Consider the following 21,852-nt stretch of genomic DNA (forward strand, 5'->3'; position numbering starts at 1 on the left):
TCCAGTGCAGCCCAAGGACAGACAAGATATAAGAAACCTGTTAGGCTTTGGATAGCGTCAAGCAATTACAATGACTTGAAACAAAAGAATCAGGATAAGGATCAGAAGCCGAGACAGTAAATGCTACTATCGTTTTCTTCTGATCCAAGGATAGGTAAAGAACATTTCAGTTTAGCAATGGAGAAAGGCTCATCACTTGCATCTTATTCAATACCTATTCAATATCAAATTAGAAGTAAACGTCTTCCTCAGTTTGACTAAAAATTATCAATTATTCCAGAAATTTTTTATAACAAAGCATTATTAAGAAAATAACTCAATGACAGTTTCATTTGTGTCCTGTGATGTAGTAACTTATTTATGAATTGCTATTTAGCTGATTTGATCATCATTGTTGTCCACCTGTAAAATATGGGTTATCTAGTTAATATTTTATTAACTAGGTAACCTTTTATATAAGATTTCTATAGAGTCTTATAACTTGCATGTAAAGAAAGTGGACTTAAAGGAACAGGCATTCCTGAAAACAGAGGGCTAGCCATGATGAAAGGGTAGAGAACCAGAAAGCAATTATGTGGTTGAGATGCTAAACAAATGAACTGTGTTCTCAATTACTTTAACTAAATGTTTTTCTCCTTATTTTGCAGAATGTGCTTATTGTGGAGGTAAGTTCATATATTTGTCTATGTCAAAGAGCAGTTTTCATAGATTTCTTACTATATTTAATTAGAGAAATACCAGTAATTTTTGAATGGCTGGCTAAATGCAATAACAAAGACTGATCATTTAAAAGAAGGTACATATAGAATATTTGTGAATCATCTATTTAAAATTCTAGATTTAAAAAGTTATTGGAAGAGTAGGCCTTTGCTTTTATAATAATCAAAATATCACTGAATTATTTTTAAAAATTAACAATATATTTTATGTGTCTATTGTTAATATAATTTAACTTTTAGAATATTAATGTACAGCATTTTATACTGCTTTGCTAACATTCTTTGTACATTTTACAAAGGATATCATTGGAACTGGAAAGACTATGAAAGCACTCCTTGACAGTATTAAAAAATATAAACCCAGCATGGTTAAAGTTGCAAGGTAAGTGTCCATTTGTAAAAGAATATATTCAAGCTTAATTCAGTCTAGTTTCAAGTCAAAATTTCCTTAACTTTGATTTGTTTGCTAAATTCAAAAGTAGTATCAGTTTACCAACCATTTTGCTGGCATTCACTTTGGTTAATTAATTTGTTTAGTTTTGGGTGCTAATCCAAAAGCTGAACAACCATATTAGAATTTAGGAGAAAGAAGTAGGCATAGCCTGTCTCACTCTTTGGTCTTGATATTAAAATATTAGGGTGTGTTTGTGAAAACTCTCTATTGGTACTGAAAGACCCAACACCTGGGTCATTTTGCATAATCAAAGTTAGAAGGAAAACAAAAGACCACATTGATTATATTTAGAAGGTGAAGAGATATGATACAATCCTTCTGTTTACTCAGAACTAAGTTAAATTATTTTTAATCAGTCTCAATTCTAAGTATTAAATAATTAATTTATATGGCTAAATTTCCATATAAACCCGGGGGGGGGGGGGGGTTGTTTCAGACAAGAATCAATAACATTTGGCATCTTAGTGGTGTATCAAGGACCAGAAATGGAAATGAAGGCAATAAACTGTTGCGACTAGGACAGAAACTAAATTTGATTTAATTTTACACTTGTATATAATTAAAAGCAAATAAAGTTGGTACAGCTTGCATGGCTGATCTTCAGGTAGTTATCCTTTTCCATTGCATACTTTTTAAAGAAGTTTTGGAAGCAGCATTCAAGCTTTGAACATCCCTGATAAAGACTGTAAAACCAACATCTTTCGATATTGGATATACCGTATTTTTCGGAGTATAAGACACACTTTTTTTTCCTGCAAAAAAGAGGCTGAAAATCTGGGTGCATCTTATACACTGAATACAGCATTTTCTGGCTCCTGAAACCCTGCCTCCACCAAATGGCTGTACATAGCTTGTAGGAGGCTTTCAGAGAGCTCCTGAGGGCTGGGGGGGGGCAGAAACAATTTTGTGCCCCCCCCCGAGCACTCTATAAGCTTCCTAAGGCCCTTTTTTTGAAAGAAAAATGGGCCGTTTGGGGGAGGTTTTGCAGAGTTCAAAAACTTTTTTTTTTAATTTGCCTCTTCAAAACTTTGGTGTATCTTATACTCCGGTGCATCTTATACTCCGAAAAATACGGTATATGATGGTCTCTGATGCGGATGCCAAAAGACCAGAAAACAGGCAGGATATTGATTGAGATTTTGTTCTGATTACTTTTTCAACATCACAAGTAGCAATCAGAAATATCAAGATGCTGGATACAAAGTCCAGTGGAGTGAAGTAAGGCCGGGAGAACAATTAGTGGGCTAGAAAGTAGACACCCAGGGAACTAGCTATGTTTAAGAAGAGAAGAGAAAGCATGGTAACATTCTTCACATATTTGAAAAGGTGTTACACACAGTAAATCATTTTGTCCCAGAATGCAGGGCATAAAATAATAGCCTTAAATGACAAGAAGGCAGATTCCGATCGTCCATTAGAGAAAAATTCTCAATGCTAAAAATAGTTTGATGACAGAATAGATTATTCAGAAAACAGAAGGTTTTCTTTGGTTGTTGTCTTCATGCAGAAGCTAAATATACATTTATTTGGATATTTTAACGTGGATCTTTCACCGAACAGAGAGCTTCTTAATTCTGTGATTCTAACTTCGGCTGGAAGGGAAAACATAAGACCAAAGTTCCAACTATGCAATGGCCACTTAAAAGAAATAATTAGCATTTGAAGAGGGTCACTGCTCATTCAAAGAGACATTATTATGTCCATACTTCAGCTTGAAATCAGACAGGGTAGCCATTCATAATATGGGCCATGGTTCACTTTAGTGAATCTCGACTTGTATGGGACAAATTATTTGAAACTTTTTTAAATCATGAAAACATTTTGTTCTTCATTTAATTGCAGCTTGTTGGTGAAAAGAACAGTTCTACCAGATGGATTCAGGCCTGACTGTAAGTCCCCTTTCGTTAGTTACTTCATATTCAAGGATATTCAAGAACACTTCGGTTCTCAAACTAAGCAAGATAACTAGGCTTTAGGATGTGCTTCAAAATCTTATTACGAATGGACCAATTGGGAAAGTGCCCTACACTCAACTTAAGTGTTTTCCCCCCTTTTCTGCATGTATTAGGGTCCTTGACTTGTTCATCTCTAATAAATTAGAATGATTTTTTTTTAAAAAATCAGATATATTTTCCTGTTGAGCTGCTCCTGTTGACAAAAACTAAAAAGCAAGAATTATGAAAGAGGAAGATTCACTGTACTTCCTTGTTCTTGATGTAGCCATCAAAAATCTCTCCCTTGTCTTGTAGCTGCATGTGTGAATTATAGTTCCCAGTGTGTCTCAAACTACCTAACATCACAGTCTCATTCCCAAGAACGTTAAGTATTCATTCATGTTTATTACACCATTTTCAATGATGTATTATATAAGACATTAAAATATTCTGTCGTCATTAACCCTCATAGTTCATCAGTGTGTTAATCATGTCACCCACTTATCAAGCCATAGTTTGCTTAACCATAGTTAGTTAAATTGTAATTAGCTGGCTATACACTAATGCATGGTTTATTCTCTGAATCAGAAACAAAGATCACTAAATGGTTGTTGCTAAAAGGTGATAGAAAAGTATAAAAGAAGAAATCTGATTGGATTAAATAAAGTTAAATATATTTCAGATTTTCTTTCTTTTTTTTTTTGAGTGAAAATCAAGAGGATCACTTTGGGACAGTTTATGTGATCTAATTGGACACTTCTAGTCAATGCTTATTTAAGGGATCAGCTGTAAAATATTCTTCTCTAAGCCTTTTTACAGCAGACATAGCTGGAATTTGTCTAATAGATATGTTTTTCAGGTTACTGATCTGTGATTTAAAGAAAGAAAGAAAAATGATCTCAGTTTATCATTTTAACAATATATCCCTTTTTGTTTTTCTTCCTCCTATGTTAGATTATGGATTTGAAATTCCAGATTTATTTGTGGTGGGTTATGCCTTAGACTACAATGAGTACTTCAGAGACCTAAATGTAAGTTTCAGCATTCTCAATTTCCTGAAATAAGCTTTTTTTAAAAAATAAATAAATAACATAGTAATTTGCGAAGTTCTTCTTTGACAGGATGTTAACAGAATGGGAAAAGAAGAGCAGGGGACAAATTAGTATTGGTAGACTATATGGTCTGACTCCAAACGTTCAGTTTTTGAAATCTTCAAATAGATTGACAAAATCTGTTATCTGAAATCCTGAATAATTTGTGATAATTAGTCCATGCAGATATGAGAATCAGGATTCATTGAGGCCTATCAAAGCCTTGAATATAGCCTCTAGAAACTCTTAACAGAGTAAAATTTTAATGTGGCAGTAGAAGAAATTATTACATTCTTGAAGAGTAAACATTTAACTATACATAACTGGTCTGCCCCTACCTAATTTTTGTTGGTCCCTGCTGGCATCTGGGAAGCGTATGAGGCATGCTACTCAAAAGCTGAATGTAGCTATGCACCCCAATGTAGGCAGTAGTAGACTAAACAAGCCAGTGGCCCAAATGATATTTAACTGCCCGTACTTTGCATTTTCTAAGGAATGTAGTGCAGAGTTGGTTGCATAACTAGTATTTGCCGTCAATGAATGACGATGTTAAACCTTTTGTTGTTTCAGCACTTGTGTGTTATCAATAACCACGGCAAAGCAAAATACAGAGTCTAAAGAATAACTAATCAACTTTGACTGGAACATTGGTAGTCCTCATGATCATCTCCATAAGAACAGACCAACTCATCTCATTCAGACTCGACTACATATGGCAACATCCCCTGGAATGATCACCTTGGACTTTGACACAATTGAATTCCTTTATTTCCTTCAGACTTTTTAGGGTAACCAGGATGAGTAAAAGGCAGACATAATACAGTATTCTACGTGCAAAAGAATAGAAATTACAGGTGAAAGGAAACTTGGTTTTTAATTTTTTGCATCATGCTTTGACCAAACTTATCATGCCAGATTTGTTGGAGTTAAAACTCCCATTGTTTTTAACTATCAAGCTTCCTTACCCTGTGTAACAAGTGCCTTTAAAATGTGTATTAAACACAACTGCACAATTATCAGTGGGCTCTGTGGGGCTATTATAACAATGATTACATTTTAATGGTATAGTTTGTTAGCTCTTTTTTTCAGTCAGCGTTGTAGTGCCTTTACTTAAGCTGTTTTTAACAGAGTTTTGAATGCATAATTGTTACCATCTCCTTTTTATGACTCAATCATTGTTGAGATATTTAGTCTCACCCATTATTTAAAACTCAGAGGATCAAAGACCTCAAACTAAATGATTTTCTCTTAGCTCCATAGCTCCTTGTAGAATCCCTGAGCTAAATTAGGCTGGTCAAGAATAGCTTTGAGTTCATAGAAACAAACAGACTGCATTGTGGTTTAAACATTGGGTTTTGTATATCATTGCTTTTGTTTTAGTATTATGTGTGAACCATCTCATTATAGCATGTTCAGCAAAACATAGTTTTAAACCATATTATGGATTGCAGGCGGTGAAGAAGTGCCATAATTAAGCAAACAATTATCATCTTATTCAAAGTCCAGTATTATGTACATTATATTATAACCCTCTACTATGCTTCAAAATTAATTTAGGATTTGAAATGATAGTAGTCCTTCCTCTTACCCAGAGGAATTCAGAAGATGGCAATTTGTCATCTTTTATTTGTTTCAGCAGCTTCTTGCTTTCTAAAGTTGATGGGAATTGAAATCCAGTATCTGGGGGATAGGAGACAATTGCCTACGCTTCGTCTGATCTTAGTGTCATGCTGTCTTTGTTCATTTCTTTGTCTTCTGCTGCTTACATCTCCACAAAATTTGTTCCAATGCCACTTTCTTTGTTTAGAGCTACAACTCCTGTTCAGGGATACAAGAACTAATTTGGAATCATGGGATTAATATAAGCAAGTGTATTAACACAGTAGATCATGGAAAACAGAATTTGCATACCATAAATGTTAAAATTTATTGCATTGTTACTGCTTTTGTGAAATATATCTGCAGTGGCTAATTATGTACTGAGTCTTTCCCAAATAAGCATTGTCCAGATGTATTGGGACTGGATATCCCAGAATTCATCTCAGGAATTCTAAGGACCATGCTCTGGCAATTGGCTGGGGACTCCAATGTGAGAATCCCTTCCTGAAGGGGCTGGTAGATTTAACACATTGGTCTTTTTTATCCAGTTCGTTCTTAAATTTTATGTTTTAACATTTAATGCTCAATGTTTTATGCTTTTGACCTTCTAATTGTTTTATAATGCTATTATGATACTGTAAACTGCCCAAAAATCACTTGAGAGTCAGGTGGACAGCATATAATTTTAATTAATAAATAATCATGCTAACACATCTAGAGATGTAAGATTAGGGAAAGCCAATATATCAAATCCTCAGCTATCCTATAATAATCATTGAAGTCATCTTTGAATAATTCTGGCACAGATTAATTAATTTATAATCTTAATTTAGGTTATAGTTCAAAGCATCCCAATCGATTTATGGTGGAAGTATTGATCCAACGATATTTGGATTGATGGGACATTCCTATTGTTCAGTTGTGACTCTAATACAATTGTAAGCCTCTTGGTGCCTTCCGTTGAGCTATAATTCTTTTGTAAAGCAAATAGTTTACTGTATTTAAAAAACTTGGCATTAAAAGGTATTGAACTCTTACAATACAATAACTAGTTTTCCTTTCATCTCATCCTTGTGAATGGGTTTTTTTCTTACAGTTCTTCTGCATTTAATGGTAGAAGTGTAACTTTCTTAACAGTAGATCTTATTTAATACTATGGAACTAAAAATCTCATTTAACTCAGTAGAGCTTGATTAAATATACTGGGAAATTGTGTTTTCTGTAATTCAAAAAAAGTTTTCCCATTTTCATTGGTTGACTCTTCTATATTTGGTAAGAATACTTAGGTTAGGGAGAGAAATATGAGAGAAATATATTTGTTTGTAAGTCTCTGGTGCCTAAAACAAATTTGTAGATTGATGCACAGAATCCCCAAATACTACCATATTCCAGTTCCTGAACTATTAATTTATATTTAAATTAAATCCAACTGGTGAACTTCACACTTCAGATTTAAAAAAAATAGATCCTATAAATGCAAGCCCATATTTTTATATTGATGATTACAATTTTTCATTTAATTTGTTTTAGCACAGAAAAGACCCCTTAGTGGGCTTCTGATTTTTACACAACTATCTCCAGGGGAAATTTGCATTTTTACCTTTGCAGGTAATAGAAGAAAATTCATGGACTATATACAAATCCTGGAGACAGTCAATGGTTAAAAAAGAAGAAGAATTATGGGATCTATTGTGGTTAGACTGGAATTTCCACTAAACTAATAAACAGTTAGGATATTTTACTATATTGCAAATTTCTTATGATTTCTCTTTTTTCTTCTAGCCTAGATTTGCATACCAGCTTGAAGGACTCACTTCAAGTAAATAAATGCTTTTTGGCAAAAACAGTGTGAATCTTTGCTCCCAGCTAGTTCAATTTTTCCTGTATCTAAATATTAACTGGTATTTCTGCTTCCCATAAAAAGAGAACAAAGCAAATAATAATAATTATCGGACTTCAGATGTTTTTCAATTTTTCTCACACGTTTGGTATTTTCACAAAATTCCATCGCTATCTTGGGTTGGTGGGTATGCATTTTTAGGCTGAAAACAGGTGGGCTTTTTAAAAGAAGAAAGTTCTTTTGAAGTTATGGGAACTTATGGCTCCTCTGATTTAGCCTTGGAACTTCAGGCATCACAGCCTGTTCTATCTGGATTGTGGTTAAGAAGAACGCATTCAATCTCAAAAGGCATTCAAAACATATTTTCGGCACATTCAGTATCAGAAGGTATGCAAAACATATTTTCAACACATAAACAATCTCTTCGCCATAATCGTGAGTAAAAAAAAAAAGTTTGTGCCTGGGAAATGAACGCCCTCGTATGCGCTAGATACCCACAAGAGTTTGAGCATGTATTTTTTCCAATGAATATGCCTAATCAATGTCAAGCTTTATAGCTTGTAAGCCACCCAGACTTACTTTGTAAGAGTGGCATAAAAAATAAATAATAAATAAATAAATATTTCAGATGTAAAAGGTTTGATTCATTTTCACAATTGTCATTTTGGTAGGTAGTTTTCTGTACTTAATAAATTGGCACACCTGAAAGTGAGGGGAAGCTCAGACAGTCCAATCCTCTGCCTACCTTAAGCCGTATGACTAAATTGAAAATATTTGCTATTGTCTACTCTTTTAAAAAATGCATACAATTTGTATCTATTTTCTGGGAATAGAGATATTATTTCCTTGTCTATATAATCATGTAGAGATATTTGGGATGATGCACTTTCCACTAAACTTTAAAAAATTCTCAAGGCTCACACACAAACACACACACATATATATATACTTCAGATAACAATACTTAAACTTTCATGCAGCTAGTGCTAATACTGGGGTTCCACCGGTATTGATACTAATGCAACTCATTTCCAGTAGGAATTTGAGCACCATAAACTCCTATATAGAGCTGCCTGTTTACTGCATTTCTTACCAAAGTCTCTCAGGCTTGCATTATATACAGATTGTTGTTTGACATGAACAAACAGGAGGGTAGATGATAGATAGTAGTATGGTAGATGAAGCATGATCGATTATTACCAAGAAGGAAAAATAGGAATAAGAAATACTTCCTGTTCAATTATTTATTCTGCTGAAATAGCAGCTTAGGCTAAGCAAAAATCCATAACTGTCTTAAAAATGTCCCCAAGCAAACTGCACCCTTTGAACTGTGGCTGCAGTGATGTTGGTGAAGCACTTGGTCATCTCATAATGCAATGTTGATGTTGATAAGGCATTTGGGTATCTCATAATGCCGAAGGTCCAGATTCAACCTCAGCTTCTCCCCATATAGCAAGAAAAAATTCTACTCTGAAATCTTGAACTGCCATTACTAGTCAGGGTCAACAGTGTTACACTCCAGGAACTAATGGTCTGATTTAATATGTGTATTTAAATGGTTTGGCATAATATGTGTATGTTTATTTCACTGGGCTCATACTGTAAACTGTTTCAATTACAGCTAATTCTGAGCCATAAATTCTATATTTTAACCTTTATCAATCGGGTAAAAACAAGCAATGCATATTACAATGAGATAGAAGAACTTGAAATCCTAAAAATAACTATATATAAGAATATATACTGTAGCATTGGAAGTTGATCTATTCAATAGTAACTAAACAAAGTCTGTTATGACTCACAACATTTACAAAATAGATATGTTTTTAAGAACTTTCTCAATGCAGTAGCAGGAAGGATCCATCCAAACACAACTGAGAGCTAGCTTGGTCTAGTGGTTAAGGCACCAGGCTAACAAACAGGATATTGTGGGTTCTACTCTTATGTTTCCATGAAAGCTAGCTGGCCCAATCAACTCTTTCAGCCCTATGGATCTCACAAGTTTGTTGTTGGGAGGAAAAGGAGTACTAGGTTTTTGCCACCTTAGAGGTTTTTTTGTTTTTTTTATTTGACATTTTCCAAACATTAAAATCACAATTACACTTTTATAGCTTTCTGTTATCGGTATTTCTTTTTTCTGATTTCGGGTTTTCCATTTTCCATTCTATTTTATACATATTCTTTGTTTCATACTTTCTCATTTTTACAATATATACATCTATAAACAATATTTCCATGTCTATTGCTTTCTAAATATATGCCATCTCTTTTCATTGTGTTTGCTATGTGTTCCTTATGGATTGATTTTACTTCTCTCTTCAAGCCAGTTATACCACCTGCTCCATATCTTTTATCAGTTTCCTCTCTATTTCTTAGTTCCATCGTTAGTTTGTCCATTTCTGAGCATTCTAACACCTTCTGCATTGATGGAATGAATGGTTTTTAACTTCAAACTTTGGGCATATGAGATTCTGGCAGCAGTGATTATATGAAGCATTAAATATTGGCTATCCTTACTAATATATTTTTTATTATTCCTAGAAGAAACAGCTCAGAGTTCATGTCAATTTTTTGTTCTATTATTTCTTCTAACCATTTTTGAATTTTGGTCCAGAATTCTTTGGCTTTTGGACACGTCCTCCATATATGATAGAAGGTCCCCTGTGGGTGGTTATATTGCCATCTTAGATTATTTAGGTTAAAGGCAATATTTTTTTAAAAGTCTTTAAAATTCCCAGGGGAATGTAGCATAATAGCAATAATAACAGTAGACTTATATACCGCTTCATAGGGCTTTCAGCCCTCTCTAAGCGGTTTACAGAGTCAGCATATTGCCCCCAACAACAATCCGGGTCCTCATTTTACCCACTTCGGAAGGATGGAAGGCTGAGTCAACCCTGAGCCGGTGAGATTTGAACCGCTGAACTGCTGATCTAGCAGTCAGCCTGCACTGCTGCATTTAACCACTGCGCCACCTTGGCTCTTAAAAGGAGGCAATGGTTGAGAAAACTCCCTTTCATGCTCTCTGAAAATTGCAATCCTTAAAGAAAGACGCATGAAGTAAATCCACACAAGGAGATCTGATTGAGATCAGAGAGACTACTTGAAGAAAGTGGTACTGGAAATGTACAGTTCCTAAAGGCTTTACAGGTGATAATCAGCTTCCCAGATTTCTCCTAGAAGCCAACTAGCTTGGGAAATTACACATACATGCACACTATGGACTGATAGTCTAGGTACTCCAAATTAATCAATCTGAATTAAGCTTCCATAAGGATGCATTTTGGAGATGCTCTATTTGCAATTGCTACTGTTTGTCTTCTAAACCCTGAAAAACATTAAATGCAGCTATAAAACTAGCTTGTCCAACGAGCTGGAGAGAAAAATGGTATTGAAGGGGTTTTTAGGGGTCTTGCCTGATCTGTGCCTTTAATTAAAAATTTTTGCCATCAGGATGTGCCTTTCTCTGCTTTCAGTTCAGCTTGACAGAAGAATCACTCATTGAAGAAGCTATTAATTCTCTCTTGAATGTATTCTCATAATTGGCCTTAGATGTCATTTTCTGTTTGTGCAAAGGAGAGGGAGGGAAGCTGGAAGGAAGAGTCCTCATTCCAACTTTCTTTTTTTTTAAACTGAAAAATAAAGTTGTCCCGTTATATAAGAGGACAAAATAATGATGGAACAGTAGTAATTATAATCCCTTAAAAAGCCAACAATCAACAAAAATGAAGAAAGGTTAATCAAGAACAAATAATCAATTGTCCTGTTTTAATAGGAAAAGGAAGAACCTGAAAAAGTAGGTTTTTAATTAACACTAGAAGCAATCAGTGTTACAATACTTCCATCTAAATAAACATTATAGAAAAATTTTGATGTTTGATATTGTGTTGTCCATAAATCTTTTTTTTAAATTCTGCTTCCAGCTGCCTGAATAAAATTTCTTGGCATAGTCAAGAGTTTTTGCTAGGAAGCAATGCCCCAGTGAACCTGGGTGAGTATGTATATTTCAGTTTAATCCAGGATTAATGTGAGCATTAAAACATAACAATTTCCCATGTACTTTGAAGTAGAAAAGAGGTTCAAGATAAGGGGATTGTACTAAATAATATGTTGGTGCCTTCCTTATAATTGAACAAAAGCAAGCTGCATCTTTCCAAATCATAATTATTCTGTTCGGATAGAAAACTTACCCAGCTTTCTTCCAAATTGAACATGTTGGAAGAGGACAGAATGCAAACAATTAAATTACTTTTATTAAAAGGAAGATTTCCAATTGGTTTCCAGATTAATCAAAATAGAAAGGTTTGGTAAATTTATGAACATATAGCGAATAATTTTCACGAACACATCCAATTTTTCCTCAACATTGAAACAACAATAAAATAGGGTCATTAGATTTGGGCCAGCTTCTATGGAAAATGCTTGGGTAATATAGACACAAACTATGGTCAGAAAATTCTGAGCAGTAGATAACTAGGTATGCCAAAATGAATTAATCAGAATTAACTAATCTTAATCTGTACATTCTTCTGCTAAAAGCCGCAACATCCCACTGTGCTGAAAGTATTGCTGTATCAGTACCATTGATCATCAATGTCAACCGCATGTCTTTGTAATGAGAAGGAACAATGCCATATCCAAAACAAAACCCATTGTGACATCTGAAATGGCACTTTGTACTTACCTAAATATGGGGCTTCATTTCCATGAAGAAGGGCAGCCAATCTCCTAAACTTGGTTGAGAGTGTGTGTTTTCTTTGTTGGCACTGCAAACCTGTATACTGTACGAGTCAAAAAGAGGGCTGTGAAAATAACTATAAACCCCTCACATCCTGGACATAAATTGTTTCAACTTCTAACCTCTTCTAATGACGCTATAGGACACTGCACACCAGAACAACTAGACATAAGGACAGTTTTTTCCCAAATTCCATCACTCTGCTTAACAATTAATTCCCATAACACTGTCAATAATTTACCAAGAATGTATTACTATTGTTCTTCTCTTCCTTCCTAGTATCTATCTATGCCCACTTTTGGTTGTAATCATGTTGCTTGTATCTTTCAATTTATATTGCTTTTTCCCTAGGACGATTTGATAGCTTATGAGTAGCTTATGAGATTCGTACCCTCACCACCATCCAGACCTTCCGCACAGCCCTTAAGACCTGGCTAGCCCGTCAGGCCTGGGGACAAAGATAATTGCCCCCACCCGAATGATGAATGAATGTTGCTTACTATTTTACTTTTATGTATTGTTTGTGTCTATTGTCTGTATCCCCCCTCCCTGCATTTTATGTAAGCCGCCCTGAGTCCCCTCAGGGAAAAGGGCGGCCTATAAGTATTAATAAATACTCAAATACTCAAATGAGTAACCTATGATTATCACTAAGTGTTGTACCTTTTTATTCTTGATGAATGCATTTTTATTCTCCTTACCCTGAGAGTATATTTGGCCAATAAAGAATTCTATTCTATTCCATTCCTGAGAAAGGAGTCAGAGGGATTTTTTGCCCTTAAAAAGCAGAATTGTAGGCATGTCGTAATATTGTTATAAAGTAGATGAGGCCCTTCACATCAAGGAAATATTATCAGGTGGGCCTAACATGGGCTCAGTTCATATTGGTCAGAAACGCCCCAAAATAAGGCAAGATGAAATTATTATTTCAGACATTAAGAATAGAAGATTCTGGAAAATTTTCACCAGAATATGCCCCCTGTTCAGAACTGGTGATTGAGAAAACTACTCAAGTTTTACTTCAGCTATCGTTGCTTCAAGATGCTTTGATCCCTGATTCTTCTTTTCTTTCCCTATCATTCAGTTTAAGTCAAAACTGATCCTATTATTTTGCAGAGTTGTAGCATACCTTAGCTTGTCTAATCATTAAACTGAGTAAAGCAACTATTTTAGGGAGCTAGTTTGGGATAACATTAAAAAAAACACCAAAATCTTAAAGCGGTTTGTTTGATTTAGAAACAGCCTTCCCACCCTGGAGAAACTCAGGCTGCATAGCAATCTTTTTAAACAATATAAAAAACATTAACACAGAGATAAAAATTAATAATACAAAAAGTCCTAAAACTATCATCAAATGTTTTTCAGGCCAGACAGCAAAGTTTCAAGCTTAGTTCCCTCATGTGCAAAAAAATATACTGAGTTGTTCTCTTAAAGTCAATGCTGTGAATGTAGATCTGAAATGAAACAAAATGACAAGGAGTACTGGTAATGCCTCCAAGATGTAGCAGTTAGATTTTATTTTATTATCTGTTCCCCACACTACCTAAATCAAGAGTGTCCAGGGAAATGTGGCATCTTCAATACACTTTGAAAGTTATTCAGTGGCCTTTTTATATTGTGCTAAGCCAAAATCCAACAGATCATACCGTGTCTTCGTGTAGCTCAGTGGTGGGTTTCAAATTTTTTTGGAACCTCTTCTGTAGGTGTGGCCTGCTTTCCGGGTCCACTGGTGGAATCTCTTCTAACCAGTTCGGTAGATTTGACGAACCGATTCTATCAAATAGCTGCGAACTGGTAGGAACCCACCTCTGGTTTAGCTAGTATGTGATGTCAGTCTTTAAACTTTTGAGAAATGGAGTTTGTGAGAGACACAGGACAAGCCAATAGAGACAATTATCTAAATATTTTTCTAGAAAGAGTGATATTATGCTTTCTTTCTCATTCTACTCTAAAATACATATGGTTCCTTTAGAATAGATAACAGCAAAATCAACAGTGACTTTAATAAAAAATGCACTAAAGCTGCAAATTTATATTCACTGTACCAGGAGGAAATTTCATCCAATGTATGTGTCGTGGATATGAATAAGAATGTCAAGCTCTAGCTAGATGGCAGGGTTAAAACCAACCTTAGATTGATTTAGAAAACTAAAAATGGCAATTGGGGTTAATTCCTAGATGGAGATTATATGGAAAGCCAAGAACTGTAGGCTTGAGAGGGCACCTAAAATCATACTGGAAGAAGGTAAAGGATAAATACATTCATACATACATTTGTTGTTAGTTGCAAAGTTGTGTCCGACCCACTGTGACCCCATAGACAACCTACTCCAAGCCTTCCTTTCCTCTACCATCTCACTGAGTCCATTTAAGCTGATGCAGACAGCTTCAGTGACTCCATCCAGCCACCTCATTCTCTCTCGTCCCTTTCTTCTTTTGCCCTCAATCTTTCCCAGCATTAGGCTCTTCTCCAGTGAGTCCTTCCTTCTCATTAGGTGGCCAAAGTATTTGAGTTTCATCTTCAGGATCTGGCCTTCTAAAGAGCAGTAGGGTTGACCTCTTCTAGGACTGACAAGTTTGATCGCCTTGCAGTCCAAGGGCCTCCCAGAAGTGTTCTCCAGTACCATAATTTAAAGGCCTCAATTCTTTGGCGCTCAGCCTTTCTTATGGTCCAACTTTCACAGCCATACATTGCAACTGGGAAAACCATCGCCTTGACTATACACACTTTTATTGGCAGGGTGCTGTCTCTGCTTTTTAGTATGCTGTCTAGATTTGCCATACATGCATTCATCATCAGGACATGAGCTCAATCTAAAAGGGATTAATTCTGTGTAGAATAATTTTATAAAACAAACTAAGAGAAGCCGCAATTTGACCACTAACAAGTTAATCTGAAAGCTATAAAAAATCTTACTTTATATTCCTAGAATTAATAGAAACATTCCAACCGTAGTTTTATACTTCAACCACCAAAGGAATTGTGAATTAGAATACTTCTAATAAAAGAACTTAACATTACTTTGAGTGGTCTATACAGGTACAGTGGAACCTCTGGTCATGACTGTAATCCGTTCCAGAACTTCAGTCGTAAGCCAATTTGGTCATGACTGACTGACTGCGTATGCACATATAAAAAAAATGGTGTGGAAGGAGAAACCGTCGCTGCTGTATTTGATCGCCACTTGAATATTTGTCCATGGCCAAATGCCAAAAAATTTCAAAATTTTTGGACAGCACCCGATTTGGTCATGGTCAGAAGCGTTCATGATCCCAGGCTCCACTGTAGTTCTAGACCTACAATAGTTAGCTTGATGTCCTTTCAAAGTCACATTGGAACACTGAAAAAAGTGACTCATGACCATTTTTCACAGTTAGGACTGTGCTTTACATTAGGGTACTTGATAACTGACTCACATCTAAGACGGTTGCAGTACCCTGGGGTCATGTAATAATCTTTCGTGATCTTCATGTCAATAAGGAGACCACGTTCACTTAACACATGTGGCAAAAAAGTTGTAAAATGGAGCAAAACTTGCTTAACAGATTTCTCAGCAACATAAATGTTGGACTCAACTGTGGTCGTAAGTTGAGGACTACCTGTACAGGGAAATGGAACAACCTGAACATTTGGATGAATACTATTTCTTTTCACTAGATGGGAAATCATTGGTAATCCCTAAAGGGGAGGGGAAGGTTGGAGAAATGAACTATTAGACTATCACCTCTAAACCTAGAGTTTGACTGAAAGATTAAGAAAGCATCTAGTAGCCATTTATAGATTTATAGTCAAATATACTTTTTGCTGCACTAAATTGTGACAAGGTAATAAGAGACAGACACATCCTATAGTCAGTTTATTGCTTGTGTTTTCTTTCTTCTCGTTTCCCAGTCCATGTAACCACATGGATTCAATTTCCACATTACAATGCAGTCACCAGTCTTCCTTTTCCCCCCAATGAGATTCTGCAATAAAGTACGAAGCCCCATGCTTCCAGTATACCAGAATCTGATCACGTCTATTTGCAAGTCAGAGAATAAACTTTGTATGGGGCTGGTTTCACTGAACAGACTGCATCATATGATAGTTTATGTACTGTGTTTTTAAACTCTGGTTTCAGAACATAGCTTATAACATAGTACATTGTGTAAACTTGTTGAAAAAACCTACAATGGCTTAGCGTAGCATATGAGTAAAAATTATCCATTCCTTTACTGGTCCTGTCAAATAAAGGTTCTTCCATGTCCAGGGGTGGGTTGCTGCTGGCTTGGTGTATGCCACATGCACATTTGCTCATAAATGGGTCCGTGCATGTGCAAAATGTTAAAAAATGGGGGGGGGAATTACATTTGTGCAATGAAAGTTGTTCTGCGCAGAATCTAAAATCAAAATGGCGCTGCCATAGGAGAACCAGTTCGAGGGTGTGGCAGGCCTGGATAACTGCCGGTTCCAGAGACCCAGGCCACCAAACCACTACCGGTTTGGCTAAACCAGTTTGAACCGGTAGGAACCCACCACTGTCCATGACATTCAGTTACATAGTGCAAATAATGAACACCCAACCGGGCTGATACATTAATTGTCCTGCATTAATAGCAATAGCAGTTAGACTTCTATACTGCTTCATAGTGTTTTTACAACCCTCTCTAAGCGGTTTACAGAGCCAGCCTGTTGCCTCCAACAATTTGGGTCCTCATTTTACTGACCTTGGAAGGATGGAAGGCTGCCAACCTTGAGCCGGTGAGATTTGAACTGACAAACTGCAGCTAGCAGTCAGCTGAAGTAGCCTGCAGTACTGCACTCTAACCACTGCACCACCTCAACTCTTGAAGTTAAAATGGTAAAATTAAAGTAAAATGTGGGAGCCACTGGAGGTATTAGGGATACAGTAGCTGGAATATTCAGCTGAAATAATGACATATTGAATATTTAATTACAGTTGAATATAAACAAGGAAAGGGATTTGGAGAACAATTTCCAAGAGAAAGAACCACTAGATTGTGAACTGATTTCCCAGAGGGAACAATACGGAATCCATGGTTTGGTTCATTTGAAGCAGACAAGACAAAGCAATAATAGAAGTGTGCTATTCATAGTTCACTCTGGTGGTGTTGGGGAGGGTGGCAAGGGCAAGACTGCAAAAGTTACATGAGATTAAAAGCTCCCTTAATCAACATTTCTTTTCTTCGTAAATTCAACAACATGCCTTACTCGGGGTCAGCTCAGATTAGCTCCTAAACCTGCAGCTGCAAAATTTCATTCCTCTTGAGAAAGGCTGAAATGCTAATAGGATGCTTACTAATCAAGTTCCAGCATTCTGGGTTTTGGAATAGGAGCTGCTTCTTCATGTAGATTCATGACAGCTTGGTGTAAAATAAACCCAAACTGCTAAAGAAATCAGCAAAGAAATATCATATTATGGAAGTTTTCCACCTGCACTGTGGCGTTGAGAGGCAGAAAGGAATTTAATCTTCCAAAGTCTTTCTAAATACAGGTAGTCCTTGACTTATGGCCATAGTCGAGCCTTGTTATTGGTTTTTCCCCATTTCACAACTTTCTTGCAACAGTTGTTAGGTGAATCATTGCAATTGTTAAATTAGTAACATGGTTGTTAAGTGAATCAAGCTTCCGCATTCACTTTGCTGGTCAGAAAATTGCAAAAGGTGATTACATGATCTTGGGACATTGCAAGGGTCATAAATATGAGTCAGTTGCCAAGTGGCTGGATTTTGATCATGTGACCATGGGGAGGTTGCAATGATCGTAAATGTGAAAAATGGTCATGTCAGTTTTTTCCAATGCTGTTGTAACTTTGCACAATCACTAAACAGACACAACAGTCAAGGACTATCTACAATGATCTTTCAGTGCTGAGGAGAAAAAGAGAGAGAGAAAAGAGAGGGAGGAAAGGATAGAGAGTGGGAGGGACCAGGAGATCTCTTCCGTTAGTTATGAAACCATCAGGTTAGAACAGTGGTGGGTTGTAGGCGGTACGCCCCGGTACGGGCATACCGGAGCTTGCCCGGAGCATCAGGTACTCTTTTGGTATGGTGCTCCGGAGGGCCCACTCACCCGTCCGAGCTCCTTACCTGTCCTTTAAAGCCTTTGGCATTTCCATGCACGCACGTGGTGCGTACAGCAGCTGCACAACGCTCCACCAAGAGCTGGACCACACGCATGGACGTACTGGATGGAATGGGATCCGGAACCCACCACTGGGTTAGAGTGAAAAGCTGTCCTACTGAACAGTATTTGCCTAGATCACATCCAGATCACATCTAGAACTAGCGCAGGAATTTCTAATAAAGTTGTCACTGTCAGAGGTCTTTCTGTTGTTTGCATGTTTAAGACTTTGAAACTTTCTGGCATGTTCATTTCACAGTGTTTATTGTACCTGCCCAGAGCGATCTAGATATTTCTTCTAGCAAGTGATGTGCCAATTTTTACCTTTGTGGGCTCTCTGCTTCAATATCACAAAGTCAATGGTAAAGACCATTTTCAGCCCTAAAGTTGCTGAAAATCAAGGGTATCTCCAGTGTATGTGTGTGTGTTTGTTTTAAGCATAAAGCAGGTAATACTTAGTTTAGCTTGAAAAATCAAAGAAAAAAAACCCCAAACTTTTTTTTCCTGACAGCCTAGGATTGTTGTGGAGAGATTCACTGAACAGTCACTATTAAGGAATTTAGTTAATATTTGTTGTTGCTATGCTCCATTGAGCTGTAACCAACTCCTGGTGTCCCTATGGATGAAAATTCTCCAAAATATCATGAATTTCATTGCATTGCTTAAATCTTGCATTTCTGTGGCCTTCGGTATTTCTTCTACCTACTCTTCCTGATCTTCCTTACCCTTTGCTCAGCATTATCATCTTCTCCATAGACATATTAACCTTCTCATGTGTCCAAAATATTATTTCACGATCCTTGCTTCTATTGAATATTCTGGCTTGATTTCCTCTAATATTGAACAATCAGCTCTCTCTTTCTCTCTAAGGAACATGAAGTTTTCCCAGCATTGTAGCTCAAAGGAATCCATTCTTTTCCTATCACTGTTGCAGTTCTCCATCCCTCGCATCCGTACATCATAGAGTGAATAGCAGTGAGTGGCCTATTCCAACTTTTGTGTCTTGATAGAAATATCTCACTCTTTGTCTAGGCCCCTTAAATGCCTTTTCCGTTATTCTCCTCTGACTATCCTTTAAACAGTTAGCATATTTATAAGCTCTAAAGTCTAGAAAATTGTAATTATCAGCTACTTCTATTATCTCACTGTTTATTTTAAATTCTTCTAGTTTTCCAGTTGATGTAATCTTAGCTCTTTGATGTTCAAAGAATACCCTCCTTTTTCAATCTCTTGTTTTGCCTTAAAAATCTTAAAATTATCCTTCTTAAAGTCTTCTTCAATTTCTTCAGCTAAGGTAATATTACCTGCATATTTTTGATATTTATTCTACTAATTCTGATCACTTTCTGGTTCTTCCAGGTTTGTGGCCCTTATAATGTGCTTAATGCATAATCTCAACAGATATGGTGATATATATTTTTTATAAAGTATTTTTATTAGTAAAAGAAAAATACAACAACCAATAGCTGGTAAAAGACAATACAACATCCACTGTTTTGCTTTACATTTGACTGCGTTTCAAGACATTCCCATAATATCAAAATCATTATAGACATCAAAGGTTAGGTATCTTCTAGATACCTAACCTTAGATATGGTGATATTATGCAACTTCATTGGAGTCTTTTTTTCCTATGGTAGTTAAAACAGCTTTTTCATTTAAAAAAGACTTTTTTTGAACATAAAGGACATTCTTTTAAGATTCCTGTTTTTATCTTTTTGAAAGTCCAAAGATAACATGCTCATCAACTGTAAGCCTCATGAAGGTTATTTCTAATTTATTTGTTATATACATATCTACTTTTTCCAGGACTTCAAAGGAACCAATATAGTTTTCTCCTTGTCCCCAACTCACTGCTTTTTCAGAATGTGATTATTTTTTTTAAAGGAAAAACTAACCGGAGCTTGAGAAGAGAAAAAAAACAGTATTTGCAATTGAACAATATATTTTTTGACATTGTGTACCAACTATAGAGGAGGGACATGGTGGCTCAGTGGTTAAAACGCTGAGCTTGTCGATCAGAAGGTCGGCAGTTCAGCAGTTCGAATCCCTATTGCTGCATAATGGAGTGAACTCCCATTACTTGTTCCAACTTTTGCCAACCTAGCAGTTTGAAAACACATAAAAAATGCAGGTAGAAAAATAGGAATCACTGATGGGAAGGTACCAGTATTCCGTGTGCCTTTGGTGTTTAGTCATGTTGGCCATACGATCACGGAGACATCTTCAGACAGTACTGCCTCTTCGGCTTTGAAACGGAGATGAACACCGGCCCCTAGAGTTGGGAACGATTAGCACCGTTAGGTGAGTTCCTATCAGTTTGGTTCAGCTGAATCGTAAGTTGTTTGGTGGCCTGGGTCACGGAAACCGGAAGCAACCCAGGCCTGTCACGTCCCCGGACTGGTTCTCTGAACAGCCCATAGGCACCACCATCTTGCTTTTTACTTCTGCACATGCACAGAACAATTTTTATTGCACTGCACATGCATTAGTGCTTTCCGGAACCCATTCTGACTAGCACATAAAACAAAGGAAGAAGAGAAAAGAATCTCATTTCTTACAGCCATGAAGCGACAAAATCTTATTCCTTATAATAAATATTATAATATAATAAACCGTAAAGGTATTTAGTAGCTCCTAAAAAGGAGCTACTGAATGCCTTCTGGTTTTGGGCTAGTATAGACTCACATGGCTTTCTTTCTGCAGTGTCTCAAAACGAAACTGACACCTTTGAATGCAGTGGTGAGAAGTATCGGATTACACCTAGCTTTCTAGAACAAAGAAGCTGGGGGTAACTCCTCACTCCAAATTTCTGAAAACACAAAGACTGGTTGTATCCGAGATGCATGTGCATCAAGTGAAGCACAAATATTCCAGGCTTAGCAGAGAGCAGCAGGAATAAGAGAGGAACCATCTTTATATTGGCTGAACCATAGTTTAATTGGAGATGGCGTAGTAGGCAAAAAAGCTAATAGGAAGCCCTATTGAGCAATATACTATTATCAGAGGTGTGGAACTCTCAAAATGTTGCAAAACTTTCTTTAGCTTATGAAAATTTATAACCTTATCAGCATGAATCAACATGAATAACTAAAAGCAGATTTTGTTTAAAGGCACCTTGAAGTAAAATAAAACGAAAAGTCAAATCTAAAATCTAAGGAGTAAAATCTAAGGAGTAAGATGCATTTGCATTGTCTGTAACCCAATATCAGATCAGAAAAAGAAGTCTGACTTGTTACTACTGCTGTGATGGCTTTTTCATGTAAGCAAATAGCATGTAACACAAACATCAAATGACTGATGCATTTATTTATTGTCCCATTTTATAAGTGACCCCTGCAAATTGCTTCCCT

General features: G+C 36.3%; 1 protein-coding gene across 1 annotated transcript in view; it reads left to right on the forward strand.

The window, feature by feature from the left end:
• PRTFDC1 (phosphoribosyl transferase domain containing 1) overlaps positions 1-6,848 on the forward strand; it is a 61,600-nt gene extending 54,752 nt beyond the window's left edge. Inside the window, exons 5-9 of the mRNA XM_087712607.1 lie at positions 648-665; positions 1,019-1,101; positions 3,016-3,062; positions 4,062-4,138; positions 4,769-6,848. Of these exons, the coding sequence (XP_087568733.1) occupies positions 648-665; positions 1,019-1,101; positions 3,016-3,062; positions 4,062-4,138; positions 4,769-4,816 (273 nt within the window). The 3' untranslated portion in view covers positions 4,817-6,848. The remainder of the gene's footprint in view (positions 1-647; positions 666-1,018; positions 1,102-3,015; positions 3,063-4,061; positions 4,139-4,768) is intronic.
• The last annotated feature ends 15,004 nt before the right edge of the window (positions 6,849-21,852 follow it).

Source organism: Thamnophis sirtalis, unplaced genomic scaffold (genome assembly GCF_051295495.1).
Source record: "Thamnophis sirtalis isolate CommonGarterSnake01/CBP01778 unplaced genomic scaffold, rThaSir2_p1.2 scaffold_4, whole genome shotgun sequence".
NCBI lineage: Eukaryota > Metazoa > Chordata > Lepidosauria > Squamata > Natricidae > Thamnophis > Thamnophis sirtalis.